The sequence below is a fragment of the Gopherus flavomarginatus genome, chromosome 8 (genome assembly GCF_025201925.1).
Source record: "Gopherus flavomarginatus isolate rGopFla2 chromosome 8, rGopFla2.mat.asm, whole genome shotgun sequence".
NCBI lineage: Eukaryota > Metazoa > Chordata > Testudines > Testudinidae > Gopherus > Gopherus flavomarginatus.
In genome coordinates this window covers 3,129,757-3,146,771 of record NC_066624.1, presented here as the reverse complement: position 1 = coordinate 3,146,771, position 17,015 = coordinate 3,129,757, and the positions used below count along the sequence as shown (strand labels likewise).

Genomic DNA, 17,015 nt, shown 5'->3' with positions numbered 1-17,015 from the left:
ACCTAGACTTTAGTAAGGCATTTGATACAGTCTCGCATGATATTCTTATAGATAAACTAGGAAAGTACAATTTAGATGGGGCTACTATAAGGTGGGTGCATAACTGGCTGGATAACCGTACTCAGAGAGTAGTTGTTAATGGCTCCCAATCCTGCTGGAAAAGTATAACAAGTGGGGTTCCGCAGGGGTCTGGTTTGGGACCGGTTCTGTTCAATATCTTCATCAACGATTTAGATGTTGGCATAGAAAGTACGCTTATTAAGTTTGCGGACGATACCAAACTGGGAGGGATTGCAACTGCTTTGGAGGACAGAGTCAAAATTCAAAATGATCTGGACAAATTGGAGAAATGGTCTGAGGTAAACAGGATGAAGTTCAATAAAGATAAATGCAAAGTGCTCCACTTAGGAAGGAACAATCAGTTTCACACATACAGAATGGGAAGAGACTGTCTAGGAAGGAGTATGGCAGAAAGAGATCTAGGGGTCATAGTAGACCACAAGCTTAATATGAGTCAACAGTGTGATACTGTTGCAAAAAAAGCAAACATGATTCTGGGATGCATTAACAGGTGTGTTGTAAACAAGACACGAGAAGTCATTCTTCCGCTTTACTCTGCGCTGGTTAGGCCTCAACTGGAGTATTGTGTCCAGTTCTGGGCACCGCATTTCAAGAAAGATGTGGAGAAATTGGAGAGGGTCCAGAGAAGAGCAACAGGAATGATTAAAGATCTTGAGAACATGACCTATGAAGGAAGGCTGAAGGAATTGAGTTTGTTTAGTTTGGAAAAGAGAAGACTGAGAGGGGACATGATAGCAGTTTTCAGGTATCTAAAAGGGTGTCATCAGGAGGAGGGAGAAAACTTGTTCACCTTAGCCTCCAGTGATAGAACAAGAAGCAATGGGCTTAAACTGCAGCAAGGGAGATTTAGGTTGGACATTAGGAAAAAGTTCCTAACTGTCAGGGTAGTTAAACACTGGAATAGATTGCCTAGGGAAGTTGTGGAATCTCCATCTCTGGAGATATTTAAGAGTAGGTTAGATAAATGTCTATTAGGGATGGTCTAGACAGTATTTGGTCCTGCCATGAGGGCAGGGTACTGGACTCGATGACCTCTCGAGGTCCCTTCCAGTCCTAGAGTCTGAGTCTATGAGTCTAAGATGTTTGCCCCAGTGTTTAAATGAATTTAAGGGCAGAGTGGCAATATGGTATTTTCCAGACCAGAAAGGAGTTTTCAGTAGTCAACTGAAATAGATAAAATTTAGCTGTGTAGAAGCCAAAGAAAGATGGCGTTTGAAGATGTTGTTAGGATTGCCAGCTTTCTAATTTCTGAAAACCAGAACCTCCCAGCCACCTCTTCCATCCCCCCTGCCCACACTCCACCCCTCCTTTGCCTCTCCAACCCCCAAGGCCCTGCCCCTGCTCGCTCCTTCCTGGTCACTGCTGTCCCCTCTCCCCCTTTGTCATCGCTCAAGAGAGGATGTGACTAAAAGTTATTTCTGATCCCAACAATTCTTTTTCAGTGACACATGAAGAATTTGACATTTGCCAAAACTCAGTATCTTAGAGTTGAGAATTAGATACAAGGTTGACATAAGTTGCCTCTTGATTTATCTCATGGTAGCCAAGATGCTGATCTTTGAGACTAACTGCTAACATGTAAGGATGATGGAGGAAATATTCACGGTTCATTTTGAATACTTTTTGGTGACAGAAGGACTTAGGTATATTGCTACTTCCATTTAAATGGAAGTCAACAATCTCTTGAGTGCTAGTTGAAATTTTCCTTACAGCCCTAAGGGTATGCCGGCATAGCAGTCCTGGTGTGTAGACCTATCCAAATTAGCTGTATCTAGCTCGCTGGGTACCACAACATGGGCTTCAACTCGGGATATATAAACTCGCCTGGAACCTTGGATAGTTACATAAGGTATGTCTACAGTGGATGTGATTGACAGTGTATAGGGTATATGTAGCTATGTGTTACAGTGAAAAGTAAGCTGTGTCCACACCACAGGGTATAATTACACACGCGTGAAAGGCTCCAGCAGTGAGTAGCTGCTCTAGCGAGCCTTTCCCTGTGATGGGGAAGGACTCTGGCAGCAGGACACTACACTGCTAAAAATAGCTGTGTGGACAGGGGAGGCATTGCTTGTGCTTGTGGAGAGGTGTGTAGGGTACATAACCACAGAGTTCAGGCATGTCTTTACTTGCCTAAACAGTGCCTCACCAGCTACACTGCTATTTGTACCAGTGCTAGAGGGACATGCTTTGTATGTACTCTGCGTGCTGCTGTAAAGCCTGCAGTGTAGACATTTCTGTAGACAGCTAGGTTGTGCTGAAGCCCTGGATTACAGCTAACTGGGATATGTGTACACAAGCTACAGTCGCATCACATGAGGTGCAGACCTACCCTAAGAGTCAGAGGAGGGGGAGAAATTAATGCTCCGGGAGTAGTAATCACAGAATTGTCACATCAAGAAATCAGAATAAGAACTAAGCCCTCCCTCCCCTGCCACCTGAGATTCTCTCACGTCTGCAGCATTTCAGTGTTACCACATGTTATTTCACTTTAATAAGTTGAGCTAACTGGTATCTAAACCTTTCCAAAAATGGAGTTTTTTTGCCTCTTGCCAGTAGAGAATCTCACCACAGTTAGCCTTGCACATTGGTAAACATTGATTACTGGTTTAAAGACACAGATTTTTGCCCTATTTGTTAAGTATATTTATTAGGTCTCTTACATTTTGAGGCATCATTTATTCAATCTAGAGAGTATAAACCATGTTTAATGTCTCACTTACAACATTTTCAACAGAATGCAAGATGTTTCACAAGCATACATTGAAATATCAGCTTCTCTGTGAAGTATATAAGCATCTGGATTAAAATTTACAATTTGAGAGTTGGTAAAAGTCAACCATTTATTTAGTTACCTAATTGTCAGAGGTTCTGAGTGTCCAAAATTGCCACTGAAGTTGCAGGGAGGTGACTTTAGGTGCTGACAACCTCTGACCATTTTTGGTGTTTTGCATAATTGCCTGATGTTGGGCACTCAAGTTTAAAACACATTTGGCCTATAAACATTTAACACAAAAACTGAGAGTAAGTTGCTGAAGGTCACACAGTAACTCAATGATAGAGGCAGTTGCAGACCAAGTGAGTTGACTTCTAGTCTCCTGCTGTAATCGGTACCATTATTCCTCTGTGGTAAATTGTATAAGGCAGGGGTTGGCAACCTTTCAGAAGTGCTGTGCCGAGTCTTCATTTATTCACTCTAATTTAAGGTTTCAGTAATACATTTTAACGTTCTTAGAAGGTCTCTTTCTATAAGTCTGTAATATATAACTAAACTATTGTATGTAAAGTAAATAAGGTTTTTAAAATGTTTAAGACGCTTCATTTAAAATTATATTAAAATGCAGAGCCCACCAGACCGGTGGCCGGGACCCAGGCAGTGTGAGTGCCATTGAAAATCAGCTCGTGTGCCGCCTTTGGCATGCGTGCCATAGGTTGCCTACCCCTGGTATAAGGGCTTACTTAAGAAGTTGATTGCAGGAAGAGTGGCAAAACTAGGTATCTCCATCAGTTCTGTGAGGCTTTTTAGCCAGCTAAATTATTTACCTAATGGCATCAGATGCATGATTAAATGTAAATTCTGCTAGCTGTTGCTAGAGAGCTAGATACATTTGGGAGGAGAGTGAAGAAAGGCCTTCTTTCTGCTGTTTCCTCATAGCTTGTAGGTTTGAATACTAAAAATTTTATTTCCTCTACCCTTAAACTATACAATATCCTGGATCATGTGAATTGGTCTAAAAAATCCAGTCAACTTTTAATTACCTGCCAGTTTTACTGGCAATTTTTTTTCTAATTTCTGGTCTTCTGCCGTACAGTTGTGCGTACAGTATTTCAAGTTAGTATGAGGTGGTGGTAGATGCTGATTGAGTCATGCTTTTTATTGCAACCTAGGGTATTTTTTTAAAAGGTGCAGAAACTGAATGTTTTATTTGGCTAAAATCCATACTCTGAGACTTTGTTTGGAAATAGACCTCTGCTAACAACCAAATTAAAAATCAGTATTCCCTTTGATATTAAATCTTTTGAAAATTATCCAAACTTTGAGAAATTTAGTCTTCTACAGTTTATTTGCTTATCTTGCAAAAAGCAAATAATTATACAGTTGTCTCATTTATTTGTTAACTTTACATGCTACTAATTGATTCAGCAAACACATGTTAGTATCCTGGTGAGTTCAGTGATACTCCTCACATAGTTACTCACATGCATAAGAATCTGTAAGGTCATGGGGTAAGATTAAATTTAGCTCTTCCATTATAAACTTGCATTTCCAAAATTTAGTTAGTTTTTTTTGTTTTTAAATATGCAGTGCAAGATACTAGCTGAAGAGTGATATTTCTTGGTTTGGATAAAAATTTTTGTCCTTTATTGATAGTTACCAATTTGTATTCTAAAAAAGGTATTTAAAATCTAAAAGGGGTCGGGTCTTCATTTGTATTCTTGCATTGAAACTATTATCTGTATCCCACCCGTGATACTGTACATAATGTGCATGAGAAAGGCACTAATTGTGTTCTAAATAAAAATAAAGTTAGCATTTGATCTGATAAACTCGCCCAGTTAAATATTAATGTGTTTCTAGAAAAGTAAGTATTGTGTTCTTGAGATCAGTAAAATTTTAAATACTCAACATACACTTTTTATACATAAAATTCCATACTTTTTTTTGTATCGCACAGATCAAGGAAGCTCTAATAATTGAGAAAGTTAGGTAAATATTTTAATGGTACAAAAATAACTGTGAACCTGATTACCAAAACCCTGAAATCAAAGTTACTGCTGCCTCACAGGTTAAACTGAAAACACTTTTGAAGTTCCGTGACAGTAATAAAGGAGTTACAAGGCTCTTTTTCTTTTTTTCCCTGTTTTTTCACTATTTTAACTAATGCCCTTTCTGCATCTCAAAGATTCTTTTAGGAGTGAATTCTTAAATGGCTATTTAAAAACAATTTCCTATAATTTGACTTTGTACAAATTGCAAATGAGGCACAATGTGGTTTCAATTTTTTTTTTATTAAGATGAGGCAGTATATTCTTAATGACTTCCAAAAACATCTTTGCTACTTCATTGTTGACAGGGTGGAATGTGACCAAACAGGTTAACCAGTTTCTTAGCAGTCCTTTCTAGTTGCACAGACAGGATCTAAATGCAGTACCTTGTAAAATGTTCATTTACTTCGTGTTTGCCAGAGTGATAGTTATGCAGGCACGGTTACTGAGGATTTGAAAGTAAAATTGTGCTAAACTGGCTTATATATCTTATATACATTCAAATTTTGTGAAGGAGATGGGGAGAACATAGTTCTAAGAAATGTTTCATTAGGGGGATGGCTCTCTCTACTGAGGATTGTCAGTTTATTTCTGTAGTGTTTAGATATTTATACTTGTTTACTTGAGAGATTTTAGTTCATGAATAGTAATTTCTAGTTGTTTTGATATGTAGAAAAATGGCTTTTCAACAAGATCCTGAAAATAGTTTCTAAAAGACAGACAAAATGTTAAAAATATGTTCAAAACTGAAAAGGGAGAGGAGGTAGGATGGCAATAAGCAGTGCTTCAATTTACTGTGCCACAATCAATTAATTATACAATGGACCTATTGTTCATTCTGTCACTCTGTTGTGCTTTTTCTTTCCATTTAAAACAAAAGCCACCTTTTCATAACAAAACAATAGATAGGCTTCATGAATCTTCAACAGTGACTGCATTTTTAAGACCCTCATGTTAAAAACACTTTAGGGTGGCTGCTCCTTTTTAAAATTACATGTTATATTTTATCTCATTTGGTCAACAGGGGAGTTACTAACCTTGACGGCATGGATCATTCTGTGCTCAGAGGGGAGATGTCAGCAGTGCTTCATGACAGGTATGTTTTATATAAGTAGGTAAAATCAGGCAGCGTCTTCTGTGCTTATTATCAGGGTGGCTGCGATTTTTCTTAACCTCGAAAACCTATTCCTTTTTTCTTTCTGGAAAAGCTTGAAGAAATCTGAAAAACAAACAAAACAAAACAGAACAAAAAAGCACCCCCAAAAACAAAAGCAAATGTTTTGAGAAATAAAACATACAACACATAATATGCTACTCACTTCATAAGTTTATTTGTTCCTCTGACATAGAGTACATGATTTTTCCAAAATGAAAAGCTTGCAGTTCTATAAGTAAAATGCAAGGAATCAGTTAGAGATCCCTCCCCAGTCTATCTAGTGAAGCGTACCAGTCTTTTGGATCTGCTCTTGCTCTTTGTCAGGAACACAATCAGAATATGCTAAAGACACTTGATTGCTGGGCTGGTTGAGGAGGAATTCTGGTGTCTTTAAAACAAAATTCTGAATTCAACTGCCCTGTTTTCTTTGAATTCTTTTTTTTTTAACTTCAGCTTTCTATTATTGATGCAGTTAACTGTTACCCAGCCTTTCTAGGATTCAGGGTAGGAATCTAGACACTTCTCTTTATATACTAGAAGATGATAAACTCCAGATTGTTTTAGCAGCTGCATTTCAGCCTTTTCTTTCTGTTTTGAACTCTGTCATAAACTCTGCTTGTTTGGGATCAATCATGTTTTATATAATTGGAATGGTTCTAGAGTCCCTTATATAAAATCATAGAAATGTAGGACTGGAAGGGATTTCGAGTGGTCATCAAGACTATCTCTCTGCACTGAAGCTGAACCCAATAAACCTAGACCATTCCTGAAAAGTGTTTGTCCAACCTGTTCTTAATACCTCCAATGATGGGGAATTCTACAGCCTCCTTTGGAAGCCTGTTGCAGAACAACTGTCCTTGTGATAAGAAAGTTTTCCCTAATACTTAACCTAAATCTCCCTTGGTGCGGATTAAGCACATTACTCCTTCTCCTATCTTCAGTAGACACAGAGAACAATTTTATCATTCTCTTTATAACAGCTCTTAACATATTAGAAGACTTACCAGATTCTACTGCAGTCTTCTTTTCTCAAGACTAAACATACCCAGGTTTTCTTAAACCTTTCCTTATAGATCAAGTTTTCTAAACCTTTCGTCATTTTTGTTGCTCTCCTCTGGACTCTCTCCTGTTTGTCCACATCTTTCCTAAAGTGTGGCACCTGGAATTGGACATAGTGCTCCTGCTTGAGGCCTCACTAGGGCTGAGTAGAGTGGGGCAGCTACCTCCTATATCTTATATTTGACAATAGTGTTAATACATCACAGAATATTAGCCTTTTTCATAGCTGCTTCAAATTGTTGACTTGTAATCCACTATAACCCTCAGATCCTTTTGAGCAGTGCTACCGCCTACCCAGTTATTCCCCATTTTGTAGTTATGAATTTGACTTTTCCTTCCTAAGTGAAATACTTTGCACTTGTCTTGATAGAATTTCATCTGGTTGATTTTAGACCAATTCTCCAATTTGCCAAGGTAATTTTGAATACTAATCCTGTCCTCCAAACTGCTTGCAACACCTCCCAGCATGGTGTCATTCACAGATTTTTATAAGCATACTCTCCACACCATTATCCAAATCATTAGAGAAAATATTGAATAGTAATGAACCAAGGACAGACATACACCTTCCCAGTTTGACAGCCAACCATTGATAACTACTCTTTGAGTATGGTCTTTTAACCAGTTGTGTGCCCACCTTGCAGTAATTTAATCTCGATCACATTTGCCTAATTTGCAGGACTGTGTCAAAAACCTTACTAAAACCTTACTAAGATATCTCGCGTCTACTCTTTCCCCCCCAGCCATTAGGCCAGTAACCCTGTTGGCTATTCCTTATAACCCTCTTATTCTTTCATTTGATTGTTTAATAATTTGCTCTAGTATCTTTCCACATATCTTTCCACTTTTGGCTGACTGGTCTGTAATTTTCCAGGTTCTCTTTGTTCCCATTTTTAAAGATGGTTACAATGTTTGCTGTTTCCAGTCCTCTGAAACCTCATTCATCCTCCATGAGTTCAAGAAAATTGCTAACGGTTTTGATATTGCTTCAGGTAGTTTCTTAAAATGCTCTTTTGATCAGCTCTCCACATTGATTACAAATGTCAATATACTTATTGTAGTTGGATGCAGTGTAGAGAGAAATCTTCCACTGGGTAGTGTTAAGAAGCTAGGACGTGAGTATACCTTTAATTAATTTTACCAGGAAGCTCCTGGTAGCTGAAGACAAAATTTCAAATTTAAGTGTTACTAATTCATCAGCACATTATAAATAGGGTGCAAAATACTCTTTTATGTCAGTGTTCAATTAGCAGGGTATGAAACATGCATGTAAGAAAGGACATGAATAGATTGTTCAGATTGTAATAGTGGCTTCACCTCATTCCAGTATTATCTGGAAATAAACAAATAGATATTGATAAGCGACACTTTGTCTTGCTCTATTCTGTCGCTTAATCCTGATATTTGTACTCTGGAGAAACCACAGACTAAGTCAGGAAGTGCAGGTCTGTGCGCTAGAGGGATATTTTAACTGAAGAGTGGATGTACCAACCGTACAACTACAACTTTAGACTTTTTATTAAGTTTGTCTCTTAACTCATTTTACTTTTTCTAAAAACAAAACTCATTATGGTGTTTTCAGATACTGACTATATTTAGAATTGCATTATCCTTCTATATTAATGCTTCATTTACCTCGCATACTGAACTGTAAGTAATCTGTTCTCAATTTCCTACAGAGATACTTGAGTTTTTTTTAGTTGTTTCTAAATGTTCCAGTCATCTTTGTGCATCAGCATAAGAGTATTTCCTTTCAGTTTTCCTAGACTTGAAGTAGTTGAGACAACTCGCCAGGCAGAGAGAATTTAGTATGCTTATAGGAATTATAAGTGCACTCTGTTTATATACAAACAAAATTCTCTGTCTTAGAAATATCAGCATGGAGGGATTATTCTAATAAACTGCAACTGTCACCCTTTAAAAAGTGGGATAAGTAGTATTTAAACTAGCTGTGGTTCTGGGAGCCACTACAGGGATCCTCATAGCATATATCGTCCATTGGAGGGGAGAAGGATGAAATCTGTTAGATATACTTGGAAAGCCTTACTTTGAAACATCACTAAAATGCAATGTATCATATGCACGTGTGTGGTCTTCTAAGTGGATCCAAGATTTATAGCTTATAAGAGGTACAATCCATTATCAGAAATGCTTAAAATTATTTGTATGAGGTACACTGCTAGAACAAGGGCATTTATTACGTAAAAGCCAGGTGAACTGTAGCTGTCTTTGTGTAGCTGTTTTTCCCCCTGATGTTGGTGTTTCATGACCTGTCTGAAAAGAAAACTTCTATCACAATAACTATTGTTCCTTTTTCCTCAGACTTCTTAATAGGAATTGTGACAAAGTTCCTCCTCTACCTTGGTGGGTCCTGCGCTTATTGGTGGATTTGCTCACCTCAGTGATCTTCCCCTCTTGTGGAACCCACAGTTTGGGTCAGCTCCTCCTGTGTCTGATCAGGGGTTGCGAGGTTTGGGGGAACCCGGGCCCGCCTGCTACTCTGGGTTCCAGCCCAGGGCCCTGTGGATCGCAGCTGTCTATAGTGCCTCCTGTAACAGCTGCATGACAGCTACAACTCCCTGGGCTACTTCCCTATGGCCTCCTCCAAACACCTTCTTTATCCTCACCACAGGACCTTCTTCCTGGTGTCTGATAATGCTTGTCCTCCTCAATCGTCCAGCAGTTCACTCTCTCACTCTCTCACCCCAGCTCCTCACACACGCTCCTGCTCCTCTCTGCCTGATTGGAGTGAGCTCCTTTTTAAACCCAGGTGCCCTGATTAGCCTGCCTTGATTGGCTGCAGGTGTTCTAATTAAAGTAGCTATCTCCACTGCCTTCTAGAAAGATCTTAATTGGCCCCAGGTGCCTTGATTAACCTGGAGCAACTGCCATTTGATTACCAGGGTACTAGGGATTTGTTTAGCCTGGGGCTAACATACCTGTTTCTCAGTACTTTACTGTAGCCATCTGGCCTTGCCCCATCACAGAATATATACAGCTTATTTGTTCAAACTGAAGTCTACTCAAAAAGTAAAGCAAAAAAAAGTCAATATAGTGATCCAAGTTCCGATTTATGTATCTTCTTTTTATATCCCAAATTAGAGGGCAAAACTTCTTTAACTAAATTGAAAGAATCCACTCCTTCAGCCAAAAACCTCTAAAAGAGGTGATGTCTTTGTTACAGGTTCCCCCCAGGGTGATGCCTGGAATTGGGGTATCACTGAGCCCTCTGACGCAGCAGCCTGGGCTTCCTTTCACAGTGTGCTGCTGCTGTGACAAGATCTTACACTTCCACCAGCATACACCCTGGTAGGGACACATCTAGCTGCAATTACATGCGGGCTCTCTGACTAGCTACTTCATGAACCAACAGGCTAAAGCCTAGGTCAGAGAGTCTCAACCTTTTTCTTTCTGAGGCCCCCCCCTCAACATGCTATAAGAACTCCGCAGCCCACCTGTGTCACAATAAGTGGCTTTCTGCATATAAACTGGCTTTCTGCTGGCATTAGGGGTAACAAGCAGGGCAATTGCCTGGGGCCCCATGCCACGGGCTACCACAAAACTACATTGGTCAGGCTTCAGCTTCAGCCCTGAGTGGCAGGACACAGGCACCTGGGCTTCAGCTTTCTTTCTTGGTCCCCAGCGAGTCTAAGGTTGGCCCTGTTTGAAGTCTCCTAGGGGTCACCCTGGTTGAGAACAAGTGGCCTAGGTAACTCTCCGCTCCCCAGGCATGCACCCCCTCTGGAGCTTAAACCCAAAATTATTACAGTCTTGCGCTGCACAGGGAACTGTACAGCATAAGCTCATAGATTTCCTACCCCCCCAATGTGGAGAGGAATATGCAACAGCCTCTCTGAGCTAAGATTCCGAAGCACTTCACTCCAACTCACTGGTTTAGATAAAACAAAAACAAGTTTATTAACTGCAGAAGATTTTAAGTGATTATAAGTGATGGCAAACAGGTCAAAGCAGGTTACCTAGTAAATAAACAAAAACGCAAACTAAATCTAAGATACTAGAAGGATAGGATATGATTTAGCAAATTCTCACCCTGGCTAATGGTACAAGCAGGCTGCAGATTCTTAAGCGGCAAGTTGCACTTGCTTTACAGCTTGGAATCCCCAGATCTTTCATACACAGGCTAGAAATCCCTTTAGCCTGAGTCCAGCACTTCCCCCAGTTCAGTCTTTGCTCCTCAGGTATTTCCAGGAGTTCTCATGTGTGGGAAGTGAAGAACAACAGATGAGGTCACTCCTTGCCTTCTGTAGCCTTAGCATACGTTGGGAACCCTTTGTTTCCAAACTTGGTTCCCAGACCAGTTTGTGGAAAAACACTGACATCCCAAGATGGAATCCAGAATCATGTGGCCTGGTCACATGTCCTTGTAGAGTCATAGCAGCCATTACTTACAGGCTGTTTGGAGTGTTCTCAGGAAGGCTTCACAGGTGAGAGATAAGCTTCTCCTGAGGCCTGTTGTTCTCCCTAATGGCTCATAGCTGGTTGGGAAGGACCGATTCAGGGCAATCTAGACTGAAAGTATCTTGCCTAGTGGGTGTTACCTAGGTGTAACTACATTTGAATGATAAATGATACATGCATACAAATAGAATAATCATATTCAGCAAATCATAACTTTTCCACCTTACATCACCATTCGTTCTTGTCAAAAATACATAATTATGCAATAATCATGTCATAATATCACTATGAAGAATATGGGGTGCAGTGTCAGTCTTCTCAAACAAACAGTTGGGACTTCCCAGATTGAATTTCTGTTTTGCATGGAGCTCCAGATGGTTTTATTGTCAATAAAATCAGTCCTGACAAATTCTATGTTGGATCCTGAACTAGTTTGAAAATTTCAGGAGGTTCTGTTTCAAGGCTGGCCAGCCAAACTAATACTGTGTCTCTCTTAATGGCATTTTGTATTTATATGTCGTTATTGGCTGTGTCAATGTCAAAATTCTCATGCATATTTTAAGAATGTAAAGTAAATTTAAAAATAAATTGTATGTTTGTCTACATCATAGATCTTCTAGATCACATTCTTTCCCCTCCGCTTGTAATCCTTGCTTTGATTAATAGGGGCATCAGTCTCCTGGATGATTAGCTAGGGTGAGCAGGAGAGCTTTAAATGAGTCACTAAGTGGGAGGCATTCACGGTATGCCAGCCTCATGGTATCTTGCATATGGCAAATCCAAGCACTGTGGGCATGTAAGGAAGAAATTTTGAAAGTGTTTGAATACTAGTGCTAGGAAGGTAGGTAATAAACAAAATGACTGGGAGTTTTTTTATATGAGAAGAAATATGATGTGGTTGATATGATATACTCCTGAGTGAAATCCAGATCTCTGAGGGGCTGTCACCCCTGCTCTGCAACCTGAGGTGCCTCACAGTGCTTTGCTGTAGTAACTCCCAATGTAAGCTCCTCACAGACAACCAAAGAGCATGCAGGTCACATCTTTTTTTATAGAATCATAGGGTTGGAAGAGACCTCAGGAAGTCATCTAGTCTAACCCACTGCTCAAAGCAGGCCCAATCCCCAGACAGATTTTTGTCCCTGATCCCTAAATGCCCCCCTCAAGGATTGAACTCATAACCTTGGATTTAGCAGGCCAACGCTCAGACCACTGAGCTATCCCTCCCCTGCTGAATGTCTGTGTACAGCTACAGCCCTGTTCCGACAACTCTGACCCCAGCAGCCTGTTGGCAAAGACCAGCCACACTCTGGCTTCCAGCAGCCTCAGGTTACTGCACCTCTACCCCGATATAACGCTGTCCTCGGGAGCCAAAATATCTTACTGTTATAGGTGAAACCACGTGCAGCCTTGCCCCCTCGGAGCGCTGCTTTACCGCATTGTATCCTAATTCGTGTTATATTGGGTCACGTTATATTGGGGTAGAGGTGTACTTGCAGAGTGACCTCAACGCATTCCAAGTCCCAAATTTTCCCCTCAAACGTCTCAACTGTCTCCTAGACACTCCAGATATAGTAGGCAGAGATGGATTAAGGTATCCTGGGGCCCTAGGCCAGAACAAGTGGGGCCCCTCACCAACCCTTTCTGCCCATACTCCACCCAGGGTCCCCCCCCTTCTGCCCTCTCACTGCAGCCCCTCAACCGATTTGCTATTTTCTGCTCCTCTCCCTCCCCCTGTGGCCCCTAGACCAGAGAAGCTTTGTCCCTCCGCCATGGCCCCAGGCCGCAGCTGGGAGCCTGAGCTTCCCCAGCCCTGAGGCCATGGCAGGTAGCGAGAGCTCCTCCAGTCCTGGGCCACAGCAGGAGTCCTAGTGCTTGGGCTTCCCCTGCTACCCCCTGCACTGCTGCTGAGGACCGGGGTCAGGGCACTGGGGCTTTCTCTGCTGCCCCACAGCTGCTGCTAGGGAGCAGGATTGGGGACATGGAGGCTTTCCCTGCCCCGTCCAACAGCTGGGGCTCCAGGACCCTCCAGTTGGCCAGGGCCCGTGGACAGTGGCCTAGTGGCTAATCCGCCATTGATATTAGGTCTGCTGCCCCACTAAGGGGATCAGTATACAGCTGGCTGCCATCTTAAATGGAGTTACCAAACAATTTACAATACTGGATTGATTTTAATTAAAGAATAAAACAAGTTTGTTTAACTACAGGGTTTTAGGTGATTATAAGGCTTTAATGTCAGAAATGGTTACAAGAGAAAGATGAAAATACTTTCTGAACTTGACAAACTAGACTTGGTTCACGGTGAAGTTCTTACCGCAGGCTCCCAGTAACGTTGCTGACCAAATTCTCAGGCCAGGATCTGCTCCCAAAGGTTTGTTTCTTTTTTCTTAGGTGAAAAAGAGAGCGATGGATAGGGAGAGACTTGGGGTGTCTTTGCCCCTCACTTTTATAGTTCAATCACCTTTTGAAATTGCATTTTCCTTAGGGTTACTCCTAGATAAATTTTATTCCCTCTGTGAGGATGAAGTCTTGTGAAAGAGGTTTCATGATGTTTGCTAAAATGTAGATTTTGCCTTGCCTCCCTCTTGCTGTTTCAAGGACCTTGTGTACTACTTATATGTAAATTGAATAAACACATTCCTTAGCTGGAGACCTGCTTGACCAGTCCTGCCTAATCTGGGCTATGTGGGTTTGGACGTGTGCTACCAGCATCGTTCAGCAGGAATTTATAACTTTACATATAATGTTGCTAAATACATTCCACCATGATGATATTGACTAAGATGTTGTTAATTTTCAAATGATAGCTTACAAGGCATATGTTGTACAAAGACTATTACAGTCGTGGGTTGGGTGTGAATACAGGGCTGCATTTTGTCAGTTGTTATCACTGATTTAGTGGGATGGGTCTTAAAACTGGAACATGAAAATCAATACCTGACCCATGATTGCTGAAGGACCTTAGGTAGTCTTGTTTTGGATCTCTGGGACCACATGAATCGATAGGGGATGACCAGAACAAATGATCAGGAACTGATAAGAATGTAAGAATGGCCATACTGGGTCAGACCAAAGGAGCATCTAGCCCACTATCCTGTCTTCCAACAGTGGCCAATGCCATGCACCCCAGAGGGAATGTACAGAACAGGTAATCATCAAGTGATCCATCTCCTGTCACCCATTCTCAGCTTCTGGCAGACAGAGGCTAGAGACACCATTCCTGCCCATCCTGGCTAATAGCCATTGATGAACCTATCCTTCATAGAATCATAGGACTGGAAGGGACCTCAAGAGGTCATCTAGTCCACTCCCCTGCGCTCATGGCAGGACTAAGTATTAGTTAGACCATCTCTGATAGGTGTTTGTCTAACTTACTCTTAAAAAATCTCCAGTGATGGAAATTCCACAATCTCCCTAGGCGATTTTATTCCAAGGCTTAACCACCCTGACAGTTAGGAAGTTTTTCCTAATGTCCAACCTAAACCTCCCTTGCTGCAATTTAAGGCCATTGTTTGTTTTTCTTAACCTCTGAGGATAGGACAAGAATTTTTCTCCCGCCAATCCCTTTCCTCAGTACTCCTTCCTAGGCAGTCATTTCCCATATTGTATGTGTGCAGCTGATTGCTCCTTCCTAAATGACGTACTTTGCTTTTGTCCTTACTGAATTTCATCCTATTTACTTCTGACCATTTCTCCAGTTTGTCCAGATCGTTTTGAATTTTAATCCTATCCTCCAAAGCACTTGCAACCTCTCCCAGCTTGGTATCGTCCGCAGACTTGATAAGTGTGCTCTCTATGCTATTACCTAAATCATTGAGGAAGATATTGAACAGAACTGGACCAAGAACTGATCCATGCAGGACCCCACTCATGTCCTTCCAGCGTGGCTGTGACTCACTGATAACTACTCTGTGAAAGGTTTTCCAACCAGATTTGCACCCACTGTATAGTAGCTTCAACTAGGTTTTATTTCCCTAGTTTGTTTATGAGAAGGTCATGCGAGACAGTATGAAAAGCCTTACTAAACTGAAGATATACCACAGCTACTGCTTCCCCCCCTACCCACAAGGCTTGTTACCCTGTCAAAGAAAGCTGTCAGGTTGGTTTGATAAGATTTGTTTTTGAGAAATCCGTGTTGACTGTCACTTGTTACCTTATTATCTTCTAGATGTTTGCAAATTGATTGCTTACTTATGAATGTATCTAGTTATTTTTTGAATGCTGTTATAGTCTTGGCCTTCTCAACATGCTCTGGCAAGGAGTTCCGCAGGTTGACTGAGTGTTGTGTGAAGAAGTACTTCCTTTTGTTTGTTTTAAACCTGCTGCCTATTAATTTCATTTCGTGACCCCCTAGTTCTTGTGTTATGAGGAGGAGTAAAAAACACTTCCTTATTTACTTTCTTCACACCAGTCATGATTTTATAGACCTCTATCATATCTCCCTTTAGTCGTCTCTTTTCCAAGCTGAAAAGTCCCAGTCTTATTAATCTCTCCTCATATGGGACCCTCTCCAAACCTTAATCATTTTAGTTGCCCTTTTCTGAACCTTTTCCAATTCCAATCTATTTTTTTTTTGAGATGGAGTGACCATACTGCATGCAGTATTCAAGATGTGGGTGTACCATGGATTTATATAGAGACAATATATTTTCTGTTTTGTTATCTGTCAGTTTCTTAATGATTCCCAAAATTCTGTGCATTTTTTTGACTGCTGCTTCACATTGAGTGGATGTTTTCAGAGAACTATCCACAATGACTCCAAGATCTTTCTTGAGTTGTAACAGCTAATTTAAACCCCATCATTCTAGATGTATAGTTGGGATTATGTTTTCCAGTGTGCATTACTTTGCATTTATCCACATTGAATTTCATCTGCCATTTTGTTGCCCAGTCACCCAGTTTCGAGAGATCCTTTTGTAACTCTTTGCCGTCTACCTGGGACTTAACTGTCTTGAACAATTTTGGATCATCTGCAAATTTTGCCACTGCACTGTTTACCCTTTTTTCCAGATCATTTATGAATGTATTGAATAGGACTGGGCCCAGTTCAGGTTCCTGGGGGACACCCCTATTTACCTCTCTCCATCCTGAAAACTGACCATTTATTTGTACTCTTTGTTTCCTGTATTTTAACCAGTTACCAATCCATGAGAGAACCTTCCCTCTTATCTCATGACTGTTTACTTTGCTTAAGAGCCTTTGGTGAGGGACCTTGTCAAAGGCTTTTTGAATATCTAAGTACACTCTATCCACTGGATCCCTCTTGTCCACATGCTTGTTGATCCCCTCAAAGAATTCTAGTAGACTGGTGAGGCACGATTTCCCTTTACAAAAACATGTTGACTCTTCCCCAACAAATTATGTTAATCTGTCTGACCATTTTGTTCTTTACTATAGTTTCACCAGTTTGCCCGGTACTGAAGTCAGGTTTACTGGCTTGTAATTGCTGGGATCACCTCTGGAGCTCTTTTTAAAAATTGACATCGTTTGGTACCGAAGTTGATTTAAATGCTAGGTTACAGACTACAGTTAG

General features: G+C 40.8%; 1 protein-coding gene across 8 annotated transcripts in view; it reads left to right on the top strand.

Annotated features, from left to right (window-relative positions):
- Positions 1–17,015, top strand: part of KLHL13 (kelch like family member 13) — a 130,874-nt gene that overhangs the window by 33,331 nt on the left and 80,528 nt on the right. For 4 of the 8 annotated variants that reach the window (XM_050964927.1, XM_050964926.1, XM_050964924.1 and 1 more), the window contains one exon: positions 5,873–5,944. The exons of 2 other annotated variants lie outside the window; for them this stretch is intronic. In XM_050964927.1, coding sequence (XP_050820884.1) covers positions 5,895–5,944 — 50 coding nt within the window. In that variant the 5' untranslated portion in view covers positions 5,873–5,894. Of the gene's footprint in view, positions 1–5,866; positions 5,945–17,015 lie in introns of those variants that run through there. 2 more of the 8 variants (XR_007775882.1, XM_050964922.1) reach the window with 1 other exon arrangement.